Source organism: Myodes glareolus, chromosome 16 (genome assembly GCF_982192425.1).
Source record: "Myodes glareolus chromosome 16, mMyoGla1.1, whole genome shotgun sequence".
Taxonomy (NCBI): Eukaryota; Metazoa; Chordata; class Mammalia; order Rodentia; family Cricetidae; genus Myodes; species Myodes glareolus.
This window is the reverse complement of record NC_142041.1, coordinates 56379766-56393489: the sequence shown is the minus strand read 5'-3', so window position 1 is coordinate 56393489 and position 13724 is coordinate 56379766. Positions and strand designations below refer to the sequence as shown.

General features: G+C 41.7%; 1 protein-coding gene across 4 annotated transcripts in view; it reads left to right on the top strand.

The window, feature by feature from the left end:
• The window catches only part of Ppp1r42 (protein phosphatase 1 regulatory subunit 42), a 50520-nt gene that overhangs the window by 22181 nt on the left and 14615 nt on the right, over positions 1-13724 (top strand). For all 4 annotated transcript variants that reach the window (XM_048420528.3, XM_048420525.3, XM_048420526.3 and 1 more), the window contains exons 5-6: positions 1111-1227; positions 9444-9561. In XM_048420528.3, coding sequence (XP_048276485.3) covers positions 1111-1227; positions 9444-9561 — 235 coding nt within the window. The remainder of the gene's footprint in view (positions 1-1110; positions 1228-9443; positions 9562-13724) is intronic.

Here is a 13724-nt window from a genome sequence, read left to right as displayed (position 1 = left end):
ATATGACACTCATTTTGCTAAAGGTTTTCAGGCAAGAAAGAGTCTAAGAGCTGCCATTTAGGAGTCAAAGTGCACCATCCCCCGATGTCTTCTGCTTGTTTACAGGGAAATGACCACCAGAAGGAATGCTTATAGCAGGACCTGTAAGACTTTGTCAACACTAACAGTGATCTTGTCAGAGCCCGGCACCTCCAGGAGGCAAATTGTCATTTTCCGTTTCAATTTTATCACAGGACACCACTGAAAACATTTTTTGCTAGTTTAAGTTTTGCACAGATTCTGAAATTCTCAACATTAAAGCTTCATTTTTTTCAATGATTTCAAGTCTTAAAAATTCTTAGTGAGAAAGTCCGAAAAGGCCAGCGCATGGGCGAAGACAGCCAGAGTCCGCTGTGTTATGTACAGAAGTGTCGTAGTGAGGTGTGCTGCGCTGTACAGATGATGGGAACAGTCATAACTTCTAAATGTCAGGAATCTCTTTCTAAAGGCTAACTATGCATGGCGGTCTTGGCGAGTAGATTTGATATCGATTCACAAGCCTCAGGTTTTAAGATTGCTCATTTAGTATTGTCATATAGTTATTTTTGTTCTCATTTTATTAGCTAACACTGAAATCATTATTTCAGTGCCTTCTGAACAAATGAATTATCAAGAAAAAACTGAAGAGGGAAAGATAAAAATAAAACCAGACACCGTTCATGTCAGGTCACATGACTTCTTCCCTGGATGATGTTTAGCACAGGACAGTCAGGTGTAAGCTGCAGACAACGTTCTGTCATGTTTATTGGGTGTGGTTTTTCTCTTTAATTTGCAGCTTCCCTACTTCATAATGTATATTGACTTCTGGAGGAGGAGCATAGGGCTTATGGAGGGAACCAGAGGCAAAAGTCGGCTATAGCACACATTTGAGCTCTAAAAGTTCTATATTTTAAAAAAAAACAAACAAACCAGAAAACACTGGAACAGAATCTTCACGACTTTTGTTCCTTGCCTACAAAGCAGCCTGGACTAGTGCTCTGGGGGCTTTTAAAGCCCTGACCCTTCTGCTCCCTGTGTGGTGTATTTAGGTGACTCACTAATGTTAATTTTGTTCATTTTTTTTTTCCCCAGAAATCTCTCTCTATTTTGAATATCAGCAACAATAATATCGATGACATAAAAGACTTAGAGATGCTGGAGAATCTGAACCACCTGATCGCCATTGACAACCAGCTGGTGCATGTGAAGGTAACGTGACCTAAGCCAGCCTCCAGGACTTACACGGGACTGTGGGTCAGAACATACTTAGAAAGAGTTCCAAAACGCCACTTGTTAAAGCGCTACCCCTGTGGCTAGTCTAAATCTGTCTTCTGAATCCCTACCTCAACTTTAAAAATGTTTACTGCAGCTTTTAAGTTTTTAGTTTTTTAAAAAAATTAAATTCAAATCTTTAAAATTTTTTATTTTTAATTTTTTAAAAATTTATGTGTGTTGCTGTTTTGTCATGGGTTGTCTGGTCCTATGGAATTGGAGTTACAGGCAGTTGTGAACTGCCATGTGGGTACTGGGAATTGAACCTGGGTCCTCTGGAAGAGCAGTCAGCGAGTGCTCTTAACTACTCAGACATCTTACCAGCCCCCACCCCAAATCTCTACTTCTTAATATAACTATTATGTCTTCCCTGTTTTATCCTCCATACCCAAAGTCTCCATATTTCGCCAGTTTCTCTAAGGACCTATATGCCTTTCTATCTACATTGTTTGTCCATCAAACTTTTTCTCCTAGAGGCAGAGTTTCTCCTTTAAGTCTGTGCTCCTAATGAATGAGTTCCTAGGAGCTGTCAGCACGCCTCGCTGCTCCCTATGCTATGTGGGAAAGAACAGAGACAGAGTCTTGTTGGAATTCGCACTAGCTAAGTGCATGTCCTATTGCGTCGTGCCCCGCCATGTCATTACATTGAGCTTTATGCAGCTCTGTGCTGAACCCGTCTATATTTGTCGGGCATTGTACTACAGAGGAAAGAAGGACTCAGTTCCAGGCCTCAAGAATGTCCAAGCTGGGCATAGTGGCACATACCTGCAACCCTAGCACTTGGAAGACAAAGGTAGTGTGAAAGATACGGGTTCGAGGCCAGCTTGGTCTACAAAGCAAGACCGCCTCAAAAAGGAAAGAAAGCAGACGGCGAACACGGCAGGCATAAGGGATAGCAGGTGTGTTTCTCTGAGACAGTTTGGGGTGCTCAAAGAACCAAAACGAGGTCAGTTCGCTGTGGCAGGATCCGAGGGCTGGCCCTTATTGCTGATACACTGCAGGTGCCCAAAAAGCTCAGTAGCTCAGAAGCGGTGCTGTGATATGAGATCAGAAAGAAAGGCATAGGGGCCAGGTCACAAGGTCATCACAGGACATAATTCTGACCTAATTCTAAGTGCAGAGACAGTCATTGGAAGGAATGTATTTTTCAGAAGGATTTCTCTGTCTATTGTATGAAGAATGAGTTTCAAGAATAAAAGCAAAGATACGAGTTGGGAAACTATTACAGGCAAGAAGTAAGATAATGTGCGAGAGAAGGAGACGCGGTTGCTTGGAGATGAGGAGTGGGTGGATTGGGTGCATTTTTAGGTAAAACCCGTAGATTTTCAGGGTGCAAGACTAAAACGTTAAGCACTCTATCCTAATTAAAAGACTAAAGGCATAGAAAAACTTACCCAATGACATTAGTGCAGAAATTTCCCCATATCTAGGGGAACAAATGCATATCCAAAAACACAGAACAAGAAATATGACTCTTTCACATGGAAATGTAGTTAAAACATCAAAAGGTTAGGACAAAGAAGGAATATTGAAATCTACACGAGAAATGCCAAGTTCCTTACAAAATTGGAACCTATTAGAAAAAAAGGGCAGGAAAAAAAGCCTGGACTCAGTTCATTGGATCCTGAATACAGTGCCTGCTCAGGACATATCTGAGCGTGCTTTTGTGATTTAAATTGTCCCCTGGACGTCCCCCTTAGTCAAGATGGCGTTGGCGCCCAGCACCTGAATATCAGCTTCTTTCCTTGTGTGTGTTCTGCATCCAAGGTCTCCGTTAAGGCTTCAAGTTTACTGCTCCTTTGCCCTAACTACCGGTAAATGCTATGCCTTGGGGAAGAAGTCTTTCACCGTGCATGAGGTCACCGACTGCCATGCAAAGGGCTGTCAGCCGCAGACAGCTTTGCACCACGGGGAAAGACAGCCATCGTTAGAGAAAGCGGACAGCCCCACGTTAATTACCTGAGGTGTTGGGCACTTAGAGAGCAGCTGCCTCTGGACAGACCCCAGCACGTCTCACAGATGAGCCCCCAGAAACAACTGAATGTAGTTGTTACACGGAAAGGAGAATGTGAAAGTGATTGCTTCTGCTGAGAATTTATGTTGTCGCTAAAAATAAAAAGTCAGAATTGAAATTAAGATAAGTAATTACAAGTAGACTCTATGGTCACTCACCTTATTAAATAATTATAATAGATTATACAGGACAATGAGAACTCCTATTAGTTTTGCCCATGATTTTTATGTAGTAACAGAAAGTAGAAAATGATAGTATTTACAGTACATTTTGGCATGGAAAATCAATTTTTTAAAAATAGAAAAATAATGATCTCTTAGAATGATTGTTACTAAGTCTTCCAATCAAGGTTGCAACTTGAACAGTCAAAAAGAAGACTAGCTACCAAGGAGAATTTTTCTAAAAACACATATAGGGAAAAAAGTACTACAAAGTTTGCCAGGCTACTGAGATCTTTGAGCTCTGTGGGGAAAAGGAAAACAAGGAAGAACTGAGTCATTAGATAACACAGTCAGACCCTGACCAGGTCCTCACTGACTGGTGGTCCAGAAGCCTACGGCCTTGGGCTTCAGGGCTCGGACGTATCTTCTGTTTCTCCCGTATCTTCTGTTTCTCTCCCGGGCTACCCGAGTCGTCATCCCTTCCCTTCAGTTCCCAGACCTACAGCTGTCAGGGAGTCCTTCTGCTCTCAGCCCGCCCTCATCTCTCCCGAGCTGGTCCAGCTCAGGGACTTCTAGGCAAGAATAAATATAGCGGGTGGGTAAGATGCGGAAGAGAAAGCACAGGAAGCAAAACCGCCTCTCCTCCTCGTCCCACGTATACCCCTTGAAGGAAGAACTTCAAAGCCTGGTCCGCTGTACCTCTCACGTTTAATTCCTATGCCACGAGGGGAAGAGGGTGGTCGGCGAGGATGTCAGACTTCCTTCTGACACAGCCCTTCTGAGAAGGGAGAGCTGAAGTGTGAGGTTAGAGAAGATTTCCAGGCCAGGAAATGGCCCCCCTAAGGCAAACATGCACTTTTCCTAAAGGGAACGCAAGGCTGAACGAGTGAAGGCAGAACTCACTCCAGAGAGGCGCTGTGGACAGACGGGCTGCTGCCTTGGCTATAATAGACTTTTGTTTATTCTGAGAACACCGGGAGCCACTGAAGGTGTGAAGTAATTAGATGTTAGCATTCTGAAAAGATTCTGCTTAACTGGGGTGTGAAGAACAGATTGGAAGAGTCCAGGCCAGCTAAGAAGTGAGTAGTTGACACGTTAACAATGGGGGTGGAAATGGAGCGAACAAACCTGGAGAAATGTTTGAGAATAAAGTGGGCAAGACGGGCTTCTAGCTGGACGTACTGAGCAGAGGTAAACGAGCTGCGGAGAACTCTAGAGTCAGGCTTGGGTACACGGAGATCATGGATTTTGGTCCATCCAGAGTTGGAGTGTCTTTGAAACATTCCAGCAAAACACCAAGTAATCAGTTATGTGTGAGGCTACGTACAGTGCAGAGCCAGATGAATGGAGGCTTCTTCTGCATCGTGTTTATCTACGAGAGCACCATCGTGGATGCAAACATGGCAGGAGGGATTATTTGCTGGAAGGTTTATGTACGGTGGACATGTGGTGGACGGCAGGAGGACAGCTGTTTCTGTGAGCGCACCCTCTTCCATGAGCCCGGGAGTGAAAACAGGCATTGCTTTGGAAGGAGTAGATGCCAAGTTTAGAAAAGGAAGGGGTTCTTGATGGTCGCTGATGGCCTACCGTCTTCTGCTGACTCAGCTCGGTGAGTTCTCTCCAGGGATGGACCCAGGCAGCAGGTCGCCATGTAGCCCGTCGACTCTTAGAAAACAGTCCACACATGCATTTGAGATGTCGGTGGCCAGAGGCTGGTTCCCTGGAGAGACGCAGACTCCGGCAGGCTGTGCATAGCCTTCTGGAGCACAGAACGACGTGGGATAAGTAAACGAATGGTCCACAGATGATGACGCCCAAAGAACTGAGGCCTACAAATTCCATGATCGATAACATTTGATTCCCTGGTAGGGTTAGCAGGGCCTCTTCAGCCTGTGGAGTGCCCAGTGGTTGAGAAACCAAGGAATTGGTCTAAACCCTTACAGCTTCACATGGAGTCAGTCATAACTTCTTCACCAGACACGGTACTCAGGACCTGCATTTAAACAAAGTCCCTTGTGGTTCTTTTTTAAAATTTAAAATTATGTTTTATTCGTGTGCCACCCCCCCCCCCCCGTGATTGCTGTGCACAGAAGGCCTTTGAGAAGCCCTAGAGCCCTAGTCAATGGGTCCTGGTGATTGTAGATAAAAGAAAGGATAGCAGTCAGAGAAGGGAGGCTGGAAATGAAAATGTAAGAGAGAAGACCCCAGAGGAGGCAGCCTGGATCAAAAGGCTGATTAGCGGGGGAAGAAATAGCGCTCTTCGTTTGCGGAGAAAATGAAAACAGGAAAGGAAGTGTGAGATCACAGCAGTTAACTGAGAAAAATGTCGGTGAGACCTGACCTACTTCTCCCCCATTAAAGTGTGGACCGAGGTCAGCTATTGAGGAGGAGAGGAAAGAGAAGTTTCAAGCCAAATAATAATAATAATAATAATAATAATAATAATAATAATAATAATAATAATAATAGTCATCTTTTAACCTATGGGGCTCTACTTTAAATGACATTTCATGACTTTTTGTTTTGCATTTTTTTGTAACCTCTTTAGACAGGCATGTATCAATATCTAAAAGCACCAACTATTTTAATGATTTATAGCTCAACTTACATTTCTACAAGTTGTGTATGAGTGAGGTTGAGTCATGAACTTCACTAGGCCCACGTTATCCAAGTTGCTAATGTTATACAATGTCAAATGCATGGCCAAAAATGCAAACAAAACAAAACTTGTAAGAAAAACAAAACAAAACAAAAAACCCTTAATCTTTGCCACATCTGCAAAATTTGCCAAATCAATAAAACGACCTGAGTTCCTTTCACAGCCAGATTCATTAGTGATTTACTTCATTGGTTTTCTGATGACCATTTATCATGAGACAGGGAATCTTCATAAATGAATGGGAAAAATAAAAAACTTGACATGCTTGCCTCTTTTATAAACTAAACATTTGATTTACAATGCACAAGTGAACAGCCACAATAGCCTGTCATGTTTTCTTCATTTCTAATTTATTCAACCTCTGCTCAATATTGATCCTGGCAAGCGGCATGACCCAAAGATAAATTTATTCATTTCACACTTTAGTCAGGAACAAGCCCAAAATTATAGATTTCCTCAGGCAGATGATGACAGGCAGTCAGAGGGATGACAAATGGCTGTCTTTAGATTTGGTAAGGACAGTTGGGCCAGACGTTTCCGATAAAGATTGGAGCGTGCTGGTCAAATACAGGTTCATCAGAGTCATCATTAAAGCAGAGAGCACAGCCTGCTACAGTCGCCCGTGCAGGAGCGGGGTGCCAGCCTGCAGGGGAAGGGGAATTGGTGCCTCAGACTCGGCAGCGCTCTAAGCGATAGCATGACATGATCATTTATCAAACAGAGACTGTCCAGAAAAGTGTCTGGTTCCTTGAGTAATTTATTGAAGGGCAGGAGACTGAAAGCGTTTTATTAAGGACAGGAAGGCAATGAACAAGCAGAGCGTGTCCAAAGGGTAATCGTATTTCAGAGCAGGATTAGCTTAGCCCTAAGTAAACACACACTGGAGGGAGTGTGTCCAGGGTCATTTATCAAGCGAGGAATAATGAACAAAACTCCAAACATGGCTTTATCTGCGTGGGTGTAAAATTCTCTTGCTATGGGCATCATATTCAACAGTGTGAAACGTCCAGCTCCCGGTCCCTTCCTCGCGGCTCTTAGAGTATGAGAAATTCAGAGCTCTTGGCTCTGTTAAACATGGAACAAATGCTTCAGACTGAGCAAAACCTAAGGCTCAAGAATGAGGGCTGAGGTTATAATTTTGAAGACAGCTTTCTCACTTGAAGATAACTGTTTGTTGGTCAATGAATCAAAAGTTTCATCTTTAAATTTTGCTGATAGTCAAAATTAAGAGAAAGAGGCTTAGCTGAAGAACGGCAGAGCCGGCAGAACGGCAGAAGACGAGCACATTTATGAACTTCCTGTTTTGTTCTGGGCACTTTATATCCATGGCAATTAGTTCTAAGTGCAGCCACGTCATAAAGACAGGAAGCCTGGCCTGGTGGCGCACCTTTAATTCCAACACTCGGGAGACAGAGGCAGGTGGATCTCTGTGAGTTTGAGGCCAGCCTGGTCTATAGATAGAGTTCCAGGACTACACAGAGAAAGCTGTCTCAAAAAGCTAAATAATGATAAAAATGATGATGGCAATAAAAAAAATCATGACATGCGCCCAGGAAGCAAAAGCCCGAGAGGCAGAGGCTGCTTCTGAAGAGACCTCCTGTTTCCACAAGTTATTTGCTTTGATCCCTCAGAGTCAAGCGCAGACGAAACTCTCGAGGTACATATGTGCCTACTATTTTGGAGATATATCTGCATTCTTTTGTTTGTTGTGCCATTTTCCAAAACTAATAAAAATATAGAGACAACCAAAATGCAATACTTTTTTTTTGATGCATTTAATGTCCTTTATTTCATTTTTTAAAAATCTTTGGGGCATATATAAGCAGCATTCAAAGTATATATTCTTCTCATTAAATAGTAGTTAAAATAACTTTTGTTTTTTATTATGTACACAATATTCTGTCTGTGTGTATGTCTGCAGGCCAGAAGAGGGCACCAGACCTCATTACAGATGGTTGTGAGCCACCATGTGGTTGCTGGGAATTGAACTCAGGACCTTTGGAAGAGCAGGCAATGCTCTTAACCACTGAGCCATCTCTCCAGCCCTCTCCCCTTTCTTTTTTAAAGAGGAAGAGGAGAAAGCAAGGGAACAAATGGCAGGGAGATAGAGGTTTGGTGCAGGGTTTGACGCTCACTGGGAAAAACAGTGCAGTAGTGAGAAAGGGGGGAAGGGAGCCTCCAGACTTCTGAGGAGCCGCTCACCTGTCTCCTTCACCTTTATGTGACTTGTACACCGTGGGTTAACTTAGTTTTTCTTGAATGTCAACAAGTCCTTCTCTGGTAAGGTATAAAAGCATGCAGCTGGTTATCACAAAAGGCAGAGCAAAATTGGATGTGGTGGCACACACCTTTAATCCCAGCACTCGGAGGCAGAGGCAGGTGGATCTCTGTGAGTTTGAGGCTGCCCGGGTCTACAGAGTAAGTGCCAGGCCAGTCAGGGCTAAATAGTGAGACCCTGTCAAAAAAGCAGCAGCAACAACAAAAAAGTAAAAGAAAAATGTAACCACAGTAAGAACATAATTTCAAAAGAAATCCCTGTGTCCCCAAATGATTAGAACGGCATATGACAGTGAGTTCAATGTGATCTTTGGGTGATAAACGGGCAAATCATTTTTTTCTGTTTTACATTTTGACAGGATTTTCCCACATTCTTCATTTAAAAAAAATAGGCAACAATATATATTGCCTACAATGCTGACAGACTGTGCTGCTGTTTAATTTGATGAACCAATGAGTTTTATTGGGGTGACTTACAGGAAGCTGGGTAAGAGGTTGTTTACAGGAGCAGCAAAAACTCAGAGGAGGCCACATCGTCAAAAGCCCTCTCCGTGTGGGTGATGCTCCTGAAGGCTGGAAGCCTGGAGCACAGCCTGCAGGCAGAAGAAGAGGCTGGAGAGGGTCCTTTGCGGTGGCCCAGTTGGTTTGAGCCTCTTCTCGGCAGCTCAACTGCTCCCTGCTGCTTCCAGATAGTTCTCCCTGAGTGTCCCGGGCCCGCTAATGGCGTGTTCGCTCACTGCTCTTCCCTTGGCTCCGTGTGTAAACTGCATTCCACTGAGAGCAGGGTAGCTGCCGGAGAAAACCTGTTTCCTTAGCTACAGGTTGGGTCGATTTAAGGGCACCATGATCAAGAGCAGTGCTGTGGTCCCCAACTTAGCACCTCACATCTGGCCTCCCCTTTAGCTACCCCACCACCGGTGGCCGCGCATATCCTGCCGCGCATATCTAGGAAAACCAGTTACCGCCTTCAGAAAGCAGTTGGCCCAAGAAGAGCTGGTAACCAGGAAACCACATGCCTTCCTTTTTTCTTCCCTGGTTACAGGATTTGGAGCTTTTACTGAAAAAACTGATGAAGCTGTGGAAAATTGATCTAAATGGAAATCCCGTTTGTCTTAAACCAAAATACAGGGACAAACTGATACTGATGTCCAAGTCCCTGGGTGAGTAGTGTTTTACATTAATTCCGCTTTCTTAGAGAAAAGCACTTGTTTTACTTTTAAGTTAATTTATCATCAAAGCTTCAGAGAGAGAAATATAACATCTGGCTCCAGAAATTGGTCAACTTAAATGTGTATGTTTGAATAATAGCAAAGGTAAAAATAGGAAGTAATGCTTCAAAAAAACTTTTTTTCTGTTCATAAATAAATACCAGGCACACTTTTAGGAGAAGATGTGGCCGCTACCTACATAACTGGTTAGCCACAAATGAGCTAAACTTTACTTGGAACAAATCTTTGGCAGGCCCTTTGGCTCCTTAGCGCTTGGCTCTGCAGATAAACTAACTGATCAGTTTGATTACTTGTCCTTTACATGGGCGTCCCTTTCATCGGAAATAGGACTAGGGAGTTACTTTTTTAAAAAAGTCCTTACAAATAATAACATTCCTAAGTCTACCCTCTATTGGGGAAAATGGGCCAAAACGCTTGTTTGGTGGAGCCAAAGCTGCATGGCATCAGAGCGACCGGCAGTGCCCTGTCACAGAGGAGCCTTGTGAGACTTTCCTGGGGCAGAACCCTGGGGATAAGAATTAATGAAAAACTAAAATATGACAAAAGGACTTCAAAACTCATAGCTAGTTAATCATAATGCTAGTTCGGTGGTTCTCTCGTGTGGGGAAATCAGATCAAATAGTGAAAAACATATTTTTTTCAGAATATATATATATACAGGAGCTATACACAGCCCACAAAGGCAGGGAACAAATAATACACAGAGGTGAATGGTGTTACGTCTTAAAGGTCCCACAGATGGCTCTGCTCTGCAGGTACCACACACAGCTGCTCCGGTCTGCTTTACTCAGAGGAAGACGTGAATACAATTAATGTTTAATGAGTAAAAATATTCCAATATAAAGCTGGTGCATTGGCACATGCCTTTAATCCTCACACTTGGGAAGCAGAGGCAAGAGAATTGTGAGTTCAAGGACAGCTTAATCTACACACCAATTTCAGGTCATGAAACCCCCAACTCAAAAAAATAAAAATTTCAATATGGGCTGCAGTGTGATTCAGTGATAGAATTACATGCCTAGGACTCACCAGGCCCTGGGCTTAGTCTTTAGCTCTGTAAGACAGGCAGACAGACAGGAAGGAAGGAGGGAGGAGAGATAGAGGAGGAGGAGAAGAGAAAGATAAAAAACAAAATCCCCCATTTTAAAACCATATCTTTCCAGCAGTGGTGGTGCACACCCTTAATCCCAGCACTCTGGAGGCAGAGGAGGGTGGGTCTCTGAGTTCAAGGCCAGCCTGATCTACAGAGAGAGTTCCAGAACAGCCAGTACTATACAGAGAAACTCTGTGTCTTGAAAAACCAAAAAGGAAAAACAAAACAAAACAAAAACATTTTTCCATATACAAGATTGTAAAAGGCATGGCGATAAGTCTATTGGTTTCTAAAAGCAAAAATGATTCAAAGTTTGTTTTATGTAACCCTTCTCATAACACACTTCATAACTACAAAATTAATACTTAAAAACACAGGGCTAAGAGAGTTCAGCTGCAGAGGGCCTGCCCAGTATGCCCAAGCCCTGAGATCTATCCCTAGCAATACAGAGAGAAAATAGAAGAAACAAAAGTCACTGCTGCTTTCAGCATAGCTCTGTTGTTAGGACATCAGTGTATGTCTTCCAAGTCTACACACATATGCACATATTACAAATAATTTTTGTCTTTATTATTCTCATTTATCTTCTTTTCACCAAATTAAAAAATAACAACAACAACAATAATAATAAAAGTCAAAAGACTATGAGGAACCATCTTCTGTTTTACAATTTACCCAGTCCTCAACAAACACAACAAACCCTACATGTTTGGTTTACACAACACAGTGGAAGCCGGTTCCATGTTAGGAGTAAATCATTAAAATGAAATAATCTCACTACCTATGCTAGTTAGTTACTTACCTTCCTTTCCCAAATCACTTTTATACGTAAGAGCAAGATTATGTGCTAAGAGTGACATGTAATCAGAATACTCAAGACAGTTTATACATACATACATACATAAAAACATACACACACACACATACATACATACATTCACCCAAATATACTAGCAAGGTATATAATTATCAACAGAAGCAAATACGTAAAGACAAGCAGTTGAGAAAACTGAGCGTAAAGAATGATCTTGAATGCAGTTATAGATAAGTCCCGAAACGACCATTTGGAAAATGTTGTCCCTCAGTTAAGAAAGGTGCAGAAAACATTATGCGATTATACCTCCTGAGACTGCGGCTCTGGTTTCCACAGCTGGACGCAGTCAGGAAATGCATTGTGTGTGCACTAAGATATTTGGAGAACGCGCATGTTTGCGTCACCTCCGTGGCATCGCAGTGTTGCGGTTGTCCTGCTGGTGTTCACTCATCTCAGGGAGCACATGGTGCTGCTGGACTGGGCTCTCCCTGCTCCTGGGACCTCCTGGGGTGCTGGAGTCCATTACTCAGGGATGAGGAACAGACTACCATAGTCTCAGTTTTATCAATGTATTTTATACTTTAAATACAACCCAATATTCCAAGTATTTAAGTAGTAGCATTATTACTTTCAGCAGTAGGATTAGCACCTTATTAGAGGCTTCCCAGGGTCCCTGAAAGAACATGACTGAAAACATTTTACTGTTTCTTTACTGCGTTCTGGGCTCAGTGGGAGACATTAGATGACGAAAGACGGTTTTCAAATCATGCAGATACACTGGTAGAAAAGATAGTCTCTTTGTTAATTAAAGGCCACATAAACCACTTTATTTTATTTATGTGATACAAAATGTCATATAGGTCAAATAAGGTAAGGGATTTGTTCAGTATTCTAAAGAACATCTATAAATTGTCACTATCAGAAATTGTTTCTAAATAAAGACATACTAAAATGATTAATATACACATTATATGTTGAGTAATATATAATGAATTAATTAATATATAAATACATGTATAATATATTAAATATAAATTAGTGACAGGGTCTCTCTATGTAGTCCTGACTGACTGTCCCAGAACTCACTATGTAGACCAGGCTGGCCTCAAACTCATTCACCTGACTCTGCCTCCCAAGTGCTGGGATTAAAGGAGTGTACCACCACTCCTGGTTACAGTAAAATATTTTTAAAGTAGCATGTGAGGCTTTATCCTTAGAGATATCCATTTTGTATACTATACTTATCTATATACACAAATACAAACAGAAATAAATACATAATAAATACATTAATATACATAGTAACAAAATATTTCTAAGAACTATTCTAAAGTAGTATCTATCTGTGTACAAATGATTATTTCTCATTACAGAATAAATTTTAATTTTTTGGTATTTTGTATTTTTCCAAATATCTTACAGTATATAAAAATTTTTTAATTGAAGAATGTGAATTTTAAAACCTCTTGTAAAGGAGCAAAATGTAAAGATAGCTGAATTCTGACCTCTGAGAACCAACAAGCCAGCTCTGGGGGTTATTTCATTTACAGCCTACAGCCTAGCTGTAATAATAAGCATTGTTAAGGTTGTACATACTTTACCATGTTATAAAAATAAGATGTGTTTAAATTTTTATATCCTTTTTCTTTTGTTTTCTTTCTTTTCTTCTTTCTTTTGTTCCTTCCTTTCTTCCTTCCTTCCTCCTTTCTTTTTTTGAAATTGTGTCTTTCTGTGTAGCCCTGGCTGTCATGCAGCTCTTTATGTAGATGCAGCTTCGAACCCAGAGATCGGCCTGCCTCTACTTCCTGCTGAGATTAAAGATATGTGGCATTATACCTGGCTTTTATATTATTTTTTCTAAGACCAATAATTAATTTTATAAAGTCATGATTTCATTTTATTATAACAACACAGTTTGCATATGGTCTTAGAAGGTACCAGACCCATGCTGTCTGCAGTGGGCATCTCTGGCAGTGCTGGGAAGGCATATGATCTTAGACGGGACCAGACCGTTCTTACCTCCCCACACATACAAAGTATAAACAAACAACAACAATAATGACAACAACAAAAACCCACACAAAATGGAAACTAAAATAAGCAAGCAAAAGATCAATAGGACCAAAAAAAAAAAAAAAGCCCAAAATAAAATGAGACAAAAATGCCACTGAGTTTGTTTTGTGTTTG